The 12,031-nt window shown below is 45.1% G+C and overlaps 1 protein-coding gene across 2 annotated transcripts in view; it reads right to left on the bottom strand.

Moving 5' to 3' along the window:
• TAFA2 (TAFA chemokine like family member 2) overlaps nucleotides 1-12,031 on the bottom strand; it is a 1,199,141-nt gene that overhangs the window by 188,061 nt on the left and 999,049 nt on the right. For both annotated transcript variants that reach the window (XM_086919106.1, XM_086919105.1), the window contains one exon: nucleotides 8,209-8,333. In XM_086919106.1, coding sequence (XP_086775232.1) covers nucleotides 8,209-8,333 — 125 coding nt within the window. The remainder of the gene's footprint in view (nucleotides 1-8,208; nucleotides 8,334-12,031) is intronic.

Raw genomic sequence — 12,031 nt, 5'->3', positions numbered from 1 at the left:
GACGACTATGTGGCTGCCCTCCGCCGACTTGCAATCACATGTAGGTATGGTAACCTGCAAGACGAATACATCAAGGACCAAATCGTAATGCACACCACCAGCAGGGCAGTCCAAGACAAGCTGTGGGCAATGAATGAGACCACCCTGAAGGAGGTCGTGGCAATGGTCAAAAAGGCGGAAATGTCGAAGAGAGGCGCGGACGCGGCAAAAAGAGAAAGCGCGCCAAAACAGATGATCAACAAAATAGACGAGGCACCCCACTCCAGCAAACAAAGAAGTGCCAGTGGAGACCTGAGGAAGGAGGCGAAAGGGCCGGGGAAGCAGATGCCTCGCTCCAGCCAGGGGACGAAGTTCGCATGCTACAGGTGTGGCAGCGCCGCCCATGCAGCCCAGGACAGACGTTGTCCCGCGTTTCGCGCCAAGTGCGCATATTGCGGACTGACGGGGCATTTTGAAAAAGTATGCTGGAAGAAAGGGATGAAGTCTACGGTAAAGTGCATCGAAGCAGCCACAGCCGAAGCGAGTGAGGAAGAGGAACCGGATGAGGACGACCTGGTACTATGCATAGAGGACCAAGTGCTGGACGTGTCAGGGAAACGAAGGGACAAGCCCCGCACAGACATGCACATCGGAGGCGTCAAAGTATACGTAGCGGTGGATTCAGGATCCCCCTGGACGATTGTGCAGAGGTCAATATGGGAGGAAGATTTTGCCCCGGTGTTGGGACCCGACCTATGGCCACCAGATATCAGACCCATCTCGTACACGGAAGATGCCATTCCCCTAGTGGGATGCAGAGACCTGAAATTCGAGTTCAGAGGAAGGACGGCCACGTGCACGCTATATGTGGCGGAGAAGGGTCCGTCGGTGTTGGGATGGAGAGATGCGGGTGCCCTCGGCATCGTACTTAACCCAGGAGGGAGAGAACAGATCTTGCTAACAGAGGAATGGCCTCTCTCGAAGGAGGAAGACTGGAAGGCGGCATACTCCAAAGTATTTGAAGGCACAGTTGGCAAGCTGGAGAAATTCGTGCACAAAATAGTCCTCAAGGAGGGAGCAAAACCGGTCGTGCATAAGGTCCGGAACATACCGATATCCACCAGCGAGGCAGTACGCCAGGAACTACGGAAACTGGAGGAGCTAGAAATCATCGAGCCGGTGGACAGCGCGGAATGGCTATCGCCCTTGGTGGTAGTTAAAAAGCCCAACGGCAAGGTCAGGCTCTGCGTGGACCTGAGGGAGCTCAACAAAAATCTCATAGTGGAGAGGTTCCCACTCCCTAGAATAGAAGAGATGTTGGCCAAGACCAAAGGGATCACGCACTACTCCACCATAGACCTCACGTCTGCGTACTACCAGATAGAACTGCACCCAGCGAGCAGGAAATACACGGCCTTCATAACGCCATTCGGGTGCTACCAATTCAGAAGGATGCCCTTTGGACTGGCATCCGCCGCGGCCGTGTTCCAGAAGCTCATGCACAGGCTATTCAAAGACATCCCGGGAGTGCAATACTTCCAAGACGACATCCTGGTGATGGGCTCCGACAAAAATGAGCACGACAGGAAACTGCACCAGGTGTTGGGAGTGCTACAGAACAAGGGATTGACAGCAGAGTGGAGCAAGTGTAGAATTGGGTCTCGCTCAGTGACCTACCTTGGGCACGAGATAGGAACGCATGGCATCTTACCTAAAGAACTAAATGTCAAGGCCATAAAGGACGCCAAAGCCCCAACGACCAAAGAGGAGGTGCGGTCATTCCTCGGCATGGCCGAGTATTACAGCAAGTTTGTAAGACATTTTGCCACTAGGACGCACCGAATGAGGCAACTGATCAGGCACAATATGAAATTCGAATGGGACAAGGAGGCCCAGTCTGAATTCGACTCCATCAAAGACTGCATCAGCCAGGCCATTCCGTTACAGGGATATGTACCCACGGGCAAGACCATCGTAACTACAGATGCGAGTGACAAGGGCTTGGGGGCGGTCCTGGCGCAGGAGAGGACAGATGGAACGAAAGAAACAATCAGCTTCGCTTCCAGGGCACTGTCCCCAACGGAACAGAGGTACAGCGTGATAGAAAAGGAAATGCTGGCTGTCACATGGGCGTTGAGTAAATTTCGCCAGTTCATATGGGGCACGAGGTTCAGGCTCCAAACAGACCACAAGCCCCTCGTCAAGGTGTTGACGTCATCCGGCCACGACACTGCCACCCCGAGAATAGCGAAGATGTCCCTGAAGCTGCTAGACTACACCTACGATGTCGAGTACCTCCCAGGCACGCAGAACAGGGTGGCAGACTACCTCAGCAGGGCGGCAGCGATGGAAGAAGCCCCGAGTGCCACCCCCGAGACAGAGGAGATGGTCGCCAGCTTGGAGGATCACGAGACAGCCATCAGCGCTCAGGAGTGGCAGGAGGCCTATGAACTCGACGAGGAGAAGAGAGATGTCAGGAAACATCTCACGTTGGGGTGGCCGGACAAAAGGAAACTGACGGAGAGTGTCCGCCGCTTTTATGAAATAAGGGAAGAGTTGTCCTTGAGTGACTCGGGGATATTCTTATACCGAGGTGAGAGAGTGGTACCCCCGAAGTCACTGATACCACGACTGCTGAAAACACTCCACGAGGGCCATCTGGGCATAGTGAAAACCAAGGCGTTGGTCAAACAGACGTATTGGTGGCCAGGAATGGATGCCCACATCGAGAGGCAAGTCAGGGAGTGTGTGCAGTGCCAAGGAGCGGACAAGGTGCTCCGACCACTCCGACCAGCGCTGGGGAAATTTGACACGCCACATGGCCCCTGGGAGGATGTGGCGATAGACATTCTGGGGCCGGTACTGGACAACCGGGGAGTGAACAAGTATATCTGCGTGCTGATGGACAAGTATTCCAAGTGGCCAGAAGTGGACATACAGGAGTCGATGGATACGGACACGATCTTGAAATTCGTAACAGAAGTGTTCCTGAGGGAAGGAATACCCAGAACGATCCTCAGTGACAACGGGCCACAATTTGTGTCGGACAAATGGGGAAAATACATGAAACGGAACGGGATCGAAGTGAGACACACGGCGGTGTACCACCCTGCGTGCAACGGCCAAGTTGAAAGATTCAACAGGGTGCTCATGGGATCCATCCAGGCAGCCATTTCCCAAGGCAAGGACTGGGAAGCGGAGATAATGAACATGATATGGGCCTACCGCATTACTCCCTCCGTGGTAGGGTATAGTCCCTTCCAGGTGCTAAGAGGACGGCATCCATTCACCAGGGACAATGTGGCATGGAGGGAAAAGACCATCACCAGTAAATGGTCCCCAGCGGTGGTGCAAAGCAATCTGGAGAAGGCCCAGAGGATATATGCAGCGCACTACGACAAGCGACATAGCACTAAAGAAACGTCGCTGGAAGAAGGGGAGTGGGTCAGGATCAAACTGGCCACCCTCCAAAAGAAGGGCGACAGCAAATTCAGTCAACCGCTCCAAGTTAAGGAAGTGCGGGGCAGAGCAGCCCTCCTTAGTGATGGCAAGGTCTGGTCACAGGATCGCATGGCCAGAGTCAACAAAATATTGGTCTGGCCGAGGACGGAGGAAGCAGACAGAGACACAGATCACCCAGAAGAGAGACCGCATCAGGAGCAGAACAGCCAAGGAGTTGAGGCAGGCGAGGTCAGTGAAGAGGGCGCCCAGGGAGCTGGGCAGGCCGAATGAGGAAGAGCGCAAGAGAGTGCAGGGCAGAGATCGGTGGTGAGAGATGCGGGGATATCCCAGGCACAGACTGAGACGAGGGAGAACGTGCCGGTAAGACACACCCGCAGCGGAAGGGCTGTAGTGATGCCTTCTCGTTACAATGACTTTGTGGTAGAAAGACACTAGTAATATGGCCCCTGCGCCTCACATAGACAATGGGTACAGAGGTGGACTATGCAGTTATGAAGGGGGGAATGTGCTTTCTGTGTTTCATAAAGGGGGGAGATATGTGGTATGCGCTCTAGCTTATGAACGCTTACGTGAGCACGCGTTACGTCATAAGCTAGAGCGGCACGGCGCACGCGCAGGACTATGAAAGGAAAGGCGCGAACAGGACAGTGTCAGTTGGCGGCTGGAGATGGTCATAGCCAGACGCTCGGCGCCCTTAGCGATTTGAACTCCTTGTTGTATGAATAAACCTGTTTCCTCTACCAGAAGTTTCCGTGCATACTGTGGGGGAGTAAGGAACATTACAGATTCTACTATTGGCCAAAATCCTCTAAGGGGCAACCCTGAAATGTTTCAAATTTTGCAAAAAAATGACAGATTGACAATATTTATTTGTTAAATTAGAAAACATTCTTCAAAGAGGCCAAATTTAAATGAATAAAATACATTTTAGAAGGCACCGCTGAAGACGGAATTATGTCAAGGTGTATTTGGTCTTGAAAGAATGTTTCATCAGATAAATCACCAAAGGTGGCATTTTTCGTTTCTTTAAAAAACTAGGAGGTTAGACTTTGAGCGAATCTTCCCAAACAGCTTGTTTTCTCATTCTTAGGACTTAGCCTGCAATGTATCTTCCTCCTGTTCAGCTGCAGTTCGTTCAGGGAATAAGAAGCAAATGTTGCTTGGATGAGTGCAGGCAGCTTCCAAGGGAGCAGCATTTTGTGTTCCTCTTGAAGTATGTCAGGGCTTTTGGCTGCATTAATCTGAGAGCACAGAAGAGCACTTCAAAGGTGACCCAGGCATGAACCTGCAGAAGACATCGGGGTCAGGGAGTTGAGGTCCCAGGGCTTTAGTAACAGTCTGGCTATGGCATTCTAAGTGAGAGCTTTAATATCCTGAAAGACCGAAGAGTAGAGTTGGTGTGTGCTTAACTGTGCTTTATTTGCATCGGTGTTCTGCAGATGGGTCCCACTAGCACTCGTTTTTGGGGGCTGGCACTACTTATTCTTCATCATCCGATTTTGGCCCACAGCAGGAGAGAGAAAAACTATCATGGGAGAAAGGATGAGGTAGACAAACTCTGACAAAGGGAGAAATTAGGGATGAAAAGAACCTGATGTGATGAGATAAAAGGGCAAGCATTGGATTAAAGAGGAATGAGGTAGAACCAATACTATGCGGTCTTGGTATTCTGCACACCGGCAGCACTGATACAGGATCCTGAGCAAAAGCTTGAGTTCAAGCAGTTATACTTTTTCAAATCAAGCTCGGTGTTTAGCAGTAAATAATTTTGCCCTATTTAGAATCCATTATGTTTAAGGGAGCAGGTGGTTGGCAATGTCTTATTCTGCAGACAGATTTCAGCGACCAAGAATTAAGTGCTTATGGTGTAGCATACTGATTGTTGTGTCATGTGTGAAGAGTGATAAACGTGGATGAGGTTGACACTAGTCTTGAGGGAGTGGAGCAGATGTTAGAGGAAATCCTTGGGGAAAGTCACATCGACTTGGAGTGAGTCAAATAGGGAGGGGCCTAACCTGTGTTGCAGTGATAGGATAGACATGGAGGAGGTGAACAAGTTAAGCAAGCAATCTATGCTTCATAAAATTCAAAAATTCAAACTAGGGGTGGGCGTAACTCGCGTGATTCTATGTAGCATAATCACACGAAATTACCTAAGAATTTCGAGAGACTATGCAGAATCATGCGAGAAGAGCCACGAAAAGGCATACGGTCTTTTCTTTTGGGAGCCCGTTGCGGGCCCTAAGGTGAAGGGGGGTGGGTGGGGGGTACCTATGGTACCCACTTGCCTTAGCATGCACAAAGCGGCTGGCACCGTGCAGTGCCTGCCGCTTTGTGCTGTTAAAGGGAAAACATGCATATTTAACCTCGCGGCGGGTGCTGCTTCAAGCAGCACCCGCCGCAATGTTAAGCATCCTAATTCCGAGGGAGGGAACGCCGCTGCCCCTGCAGACGGTCCCTCCACCTCTGCCATCTATATTGGCCTTTTACTCCTGGCATTTTACGCTATTTTCTTAGCCCAAAATGAACCCTTGCATCTGAAATGGATGCAAGGATGCATTTTTACGATATGAAAAAGAGCTAAATATAGCAGTTCATGAATAGTGAGCTCTTGCAGTAGGATTTTTCACCCCAAAGTATATGAGCAGGAGTAATTGTGTAATTAGCAGTATTTCTGCGTCAAAGAGTAATGCAGAATTACTGAAATTACGCCCAGGCCAAATTCCTTTACATTGTATGCAATTCATGATCTGTTTAGATTCAAGTGGTTAGTCATTTACCTAAGGATCCTGTTTGTACCTGTATTCAGGTATCCAATTGCATTTTTGAGGAAGTGGAAGGATCAGAGACTGATCTTTTAGTGTTTGAACAAAATATCATTTTATAAATATTGGGGGACAAAATTATTGGAAATTAAATATTGTGACACACAAATATCATGATGCAGAAATATCGTTGACAAGAATAGAGTTTTGTACAGTTAAAGAATATTTTTGTAAATAATATCAATGTTTTAAATATTATTTTCACTAATATAACGGTTAAAAATATCTTTTTAAAATAACTTTTGGGTGTTTTAGTAGATATATTAGTTGTATGTCTTGCTAGTCTTGCTATTGTTTTTATAAATGTTATTAATGGTTTTAAATATATAACTTTTATTTTTAAGTGATGAAGAATTGTTTTATTAATTTTTAATAGTAATTTATAGTGTTGTGGTGGATTGCTTGGTCTGTAAGGAGATAGGATGGGAAGTTAGTTAGGTAATAAATGAATAAGAATCATTTAATAAAATGTATTTAAATATATGATTGATATTCATTATGTAATTTATGTAATACTGATTTATTCTCATTCTATGTTAATTGATTCTTAATTATTTAAAATATGGAATAGTGATTTATTTTACTTATATTTTAATTGTGGAATGCTAGGTTTGAAGTAGTATAGGGTGAAAACGTGATTACGTAACATTTAATTAACTATGGATTATTATTTTTAAATCATTATTTAATTGAATTTTAAATATGTAAATTTTAGAACACTTATTTAGTTTTATTTTATTTTAGCTGCAAGATGTTAGTTTTGTAGGTGTCTAGGGTGGGAAGTTATTTAACTAATATTTAGTAATTGCTAATTAATTATGTAATTTAAAATATGGAATAGTTATTTTTTTATTACATTTTAGGTGCAGACTGCTAGGTTTCTAGGGGTACAGGGCGGGAAGCTAAATGGTTTATAATTGAATAATAATTATGTATTAACTTATAAATAAACAATTAATTGAAAAATAACTATGTAAATTGATTAACTATTTTTAGTTTTTTAAATAAATAAATAAATATATATATAAAATTTATGTTTTTTTCATTGAGTTTAAAATGTTTTTTACATTCATTAGGGTACTCATATATATAATATGTTTGAAGCAACTTATTATTCCTACTCTTGCTTAGACTGCAGTAGGAATAGCAAAATTAACCTCTTCGTTCCAACTGCTGCAGTGGTAATACTGTGGGCAGTCCCGCAGAGCGGCGGTGGTTGGACCTTCACCACGGGTTTGGCGGTCCTATGGACTGGAAAACTCGTAATCAGGCCCATTGTCATTTGCAATGCCAATATCTTTAACTCTCTCAAATGTGAAGCCTATTGTCATTGCTGATGATTGTTGTACTATGAGTTTTTGGCAAAATATCAAACAAATAAATACTAAATTTGCCCAGACAGTGTGCGTAAAAATGATAAAATAATGAATACTGTCACAAAATATGCAGCATTATAATTGGAGTTTTCGTGCTGCATAATTCTGTCAAATCTGCTGCATAAATTCCTCCTCCCCTGCCACATAGAGGAAAAGCTAAGCTCCAGAGCAGGCAATACCAAACATTATTAATAACAGAATGCCATTGTAGTTAAATACAAAGGAGAGCCTGTAATTTGGCTGAAAAACTCAAACTGCTGATTAACATAAAAACTGAATGCAAAAATATATATAAGAACTAGAACTAACAACTTCTTCTTTCTAAGAGGTCATGATTGTTTCGAAGAATGTATGCTTTAAAATTCCTAAGGAGAAGTAACCATAGAAACCTTAAGGCTTGTGAGACAGATTTTTTAAATACTCAGTGATGCACAGTGATATCTTCTCTACCCACCATCGCTGTGGCTGTGTTTGTTTTCTCTAGAAATTGAATCTTTGAATTATTCGCCTGCTTCGGTTTGCCATTTGTTGCTGAGCAACAGACTAGGTACTTCCAGACTACCTACCCGCGTTGTTTTCACTTTGTTCCCAGTAGAGCAGCTCCACCCTTTCCGATCCGGAAGGACTTTACATTCCTCTCCTTCAAGGCATGGTTGCATCTGGCACCACCATTTCTGCTCCACTATTGATGCTGCAGAAAGAAATAAGTACATAAATACGTAGGCATAGTGTCTTCTATATTTACTAAAGACCCAGGATACATTTTATCTTGATAATAGTGACTTCATCGTTTTATCAAGGGGTTCAAATAATGCAAATCAAGTTGGCTACAGTGAACGTTTAATGATGGCATTGGCCAGGTAGAAGAGCTGCTGATCTTTGATCGATGAACATAACCCATTCCACCCATTTCATCCCACACAACCTTCCACATGTGCACAACCTAGCTACATACAGGCACTGTCCAGCCTATCTCACACACTAGGCATCAACACCACAGCCTCCCTTCTTTCAAATAACAATAAAATCATAATGGCCCTCTAGTGTCATTCTGCAGAAACGTGATCTCACGATCATACTGGTTGCACGCTGACAACCCCTGTGCATGATGGCCCCATCAGTTGATTTCACAGTCAGAATGTGAAATCCATCTGGGACCTCACTGTTGCCATTTGAGGCACAGGTCAGACAAATGTGGTGGAACCTGCTCTGTATTAGTGCTTTTGTTCCTCCTACTCCACTAGCCTACATCATCAACAGTGTTGTTCTCTTATGCCCTCCTTTTCCCCTTTATTCCAACAAGCTGTCCCATCAATGTGAATTTTACTCTTTGGCCATGATCACTGGTCCTGTGTATATCCAAATTACTCCTGAGTGTGGAATTTCAAGGGTTGTAGGAATAGTGCTTTCCCAATAAACCTCCAACTGAATCTTTCCCAGCTTATAGCTGTTGAAAGTACTGGGGTGCAAATGGACCTAAAATGGGGAATTGCTATGGGTATCAGGTGGGGTATTTCTGATTTCTATGAAAATTGTAACTTCCTCACTGGACCCTTGGGCAAAAGGTTAGAATAATGTAGTAATATTTCACTCCAACATTGCTGATAAACATGGTATTGGTAGTTTTGGGTGGAGGAACAACACTGTGGCATTCCTGTGATGAAGAAATCTATGGTTTCATCTACCACTCTCGTTGCCAGTGTTGAAGGATACAAGTGGCCAAAATCCAGACTGAAAAGGGAACAGTTTATGAACTTATTGGCTTAGACAACACATGTACGAAATCATTTGAGATTCTGCATCAGCTGCCCCACTACAAAAACTGACTGTCAATCCAATGCCCTGCCACCTCTTCCTCCATACTAAGGGGGTGATTAGGATGGTGGGCAGACTTTAGTCTGCCCGCCACCCTAGCGGTAACGGGACCGTCCGCCGGGCAAGCGGTGGTCCCACCACCCCAATTATGATGTGCCCGCCACCGCGGCGGTCGCACCAGACATTTTAACATTGCGGTGGGTGCTGCTGGCTGCAACACCCGCCCCGAGGTATCCCCCAAGTCAGCGACGGCTCGTGGAGGGAGTTACGGTGGGGCAGGAGGGTGGGGAGGGGGAGGGGCAGGGCGGAGGTTGCTAAAAACCGGCATATGGATGATTGCAGGTAAGTAAACAATTTAATTAATAAAACGAATTTCGTAGTGCGCCTTGCATCGCAAAATGCAATGCAGTGCGAGCTACGAAATTCGTTTTATTAATTAAATTGTTTACTTACCTGCAATTATCCATATGCCGGTTTTTAGCAACCTCCGCCCTGCCCCTCCCCCTCCCCACCCTCCTGCCCCACCGTAACTCCCTCCACGAGCCGTCTCTGCCCCAAGTACAGCAACACAACCCCCACCCCTCCCCCCCGGGGGCACGCAACAGGCATATACATATTTGAAAACTGTAACTTGGCCTGCGTCTCTGATGGCTGTTTTTTTGTATTAATGCTCAGTTAACTGGAAGTTGAACACGACTGATTAACAGCGGATTTTGTCTGTAATGGTATGAATTTGGCAATGAGAAAATAAAAATGTGCCAAACTCATAATTCTTGTACAGGGCACTTATACACAAATCTATGTGCAACAAGACTAAGGGTGTGTCTATTATTCTGATTGGGTGCTGTTCCCCGGGTGTGTATACTTCTGCGAGCATCACTTGGTTCACAGAGTGATCCACAAAGAGGCTTAGTAACCCCCAATTCTGCACCATTCATTGTAAAAATTTACTCTGAATGCACAAGAACAACAGAACATGAGTGGCTGTTGATCGCAAGTGTTGTGTTTATATCCACTTTTGTTTGGGTGAAATGCATAAAATTGCCATAAGGTATGGATTTGCATTTTGCACAATTTCGTGTCATTTTGCAGAAATGTCACACAATTGTGTAAAAGCAAAATTGATACACCCCTAATAATGTTCTAAGCTAACAATGCCTTCATACTAACTGTTTTCTAAAGGAAGCAGTAGAATGCTTTACTGGCTGCTGAATGGATGTATTAGATGTGTAGGTGGGAGGTGTGGTGGTGAATGATAATGCATCTGTATCATATTTCAGACTAGCCCTAATCTGCATGGCCTTCAGCTTTCTTTAACAGTGGTTTGCCACAGGTAACCATCCTCCTATGTAGCCAGCCACTAGCTGCCCTTGCACTTTGCAAGTTCACCCATTTCTGGTATCACAACATTTGTGCAAAAGGTGACAACTTTATCTTCAAATCAAATCCGATTTACCCCTAACTACTGTTGATATATGTGCATGAAACCTAGGAACGCCGAGCGGGGCTTATCCTAACATACCAACAATAAACCAACATGTAAATTCATGACTATTTTTGTGTGGATTTGTAAAAGTGTGCCAAACTTATAGACAAATGCATACTCTTTCCCAACACCTTTCACTGTAACCTCCCCCCCATAATGGATCTGCATGATAGTCAACATATCAGAATTAAGATAAACATGCCAAGTTTTGTGCAGCTCTATGAAATGGCAATAAAATGTACTTGCCAATTGCAGAGTTGTGAGCTCACTTTAACTTTCCTCTCCCTTATCAGATCTCACTGACCCCTGAACTGTTTTTAACTTGCTAATAGTCCACAAAATTGCATGCATATCAATTGAAAAATGCTGACGTTCTCAGTAAATAAACCCTTTATTTTCTCACTTTACCCTTAACCTATTTGAAAAATGTACTTGAAATTCAAAATAATAAAATAAGCGAGGTATGCTTGTGTCTTTGAAGTGTCAAAGCTATTAGCAAATCCACGATATTCTATCTCCCTTTATCTTCACCGCACCCTCGTCTGATCTGCATGAAACTTGAGCTTACTCCACTGGGCTTAACTTGCTAAAAGCCTACCGAATTACACGCAAATTCATCAAACAATACCATAGTTAATAGGACATGTATATGTTTTGCCCCACTTTTAAATAAGCTCCCATTGGTGGATCTGCACAAAACTTTCCATTCCCACAGAACACTCAGGGGCCGATTACAATGTCAGGCGGACACCATCTTGTATACTGAACTGACTGACCTCCGGTCGGCAGTCTTGACCCCCTGATTAGAATGTGAAGGAACACTGTTTGGTCGCATTCTGACATTTCGCAATGGGAGCACGTGTTACGGCCGCAAACCGGACATAGTACATGCATCCATAGGGAAATGGGAGTTGGTGTTAATCCCTGCATCCCGTGGCAGGCACTTTGAGATGCCTGCCACAGCATGCAGGGATTAACAGGGGGGCACCATAGGTGCCCCTGTAGCCCGCAACCGGAGGTTGCACACACAAGGGGGTCCTGCTAGGGACCCCCAATCATGCTTTCCAACTGGGTTTCCATGTCAGAGA

Source organism: Lissotriton vulgaris, chromosome 1_1 (assembly GCF_964263255.1).
Source record: "Lissotriton vulgaris chromosome 1_1, aLisVul1.2, whole genome shotgun sequence".
Classification (NCBI taxonomy): Eukaryota; Metazoa; Chordata; class Amphibia; order Caudata; family Salamandridae; genus Lissotriton; species Lissotriton vulgaris.
The sequence above is the reverse complement of the archived record's forward strand: the minus strand, read 5'-3'. Positions and strand labels throughout refer to the sequence as shown.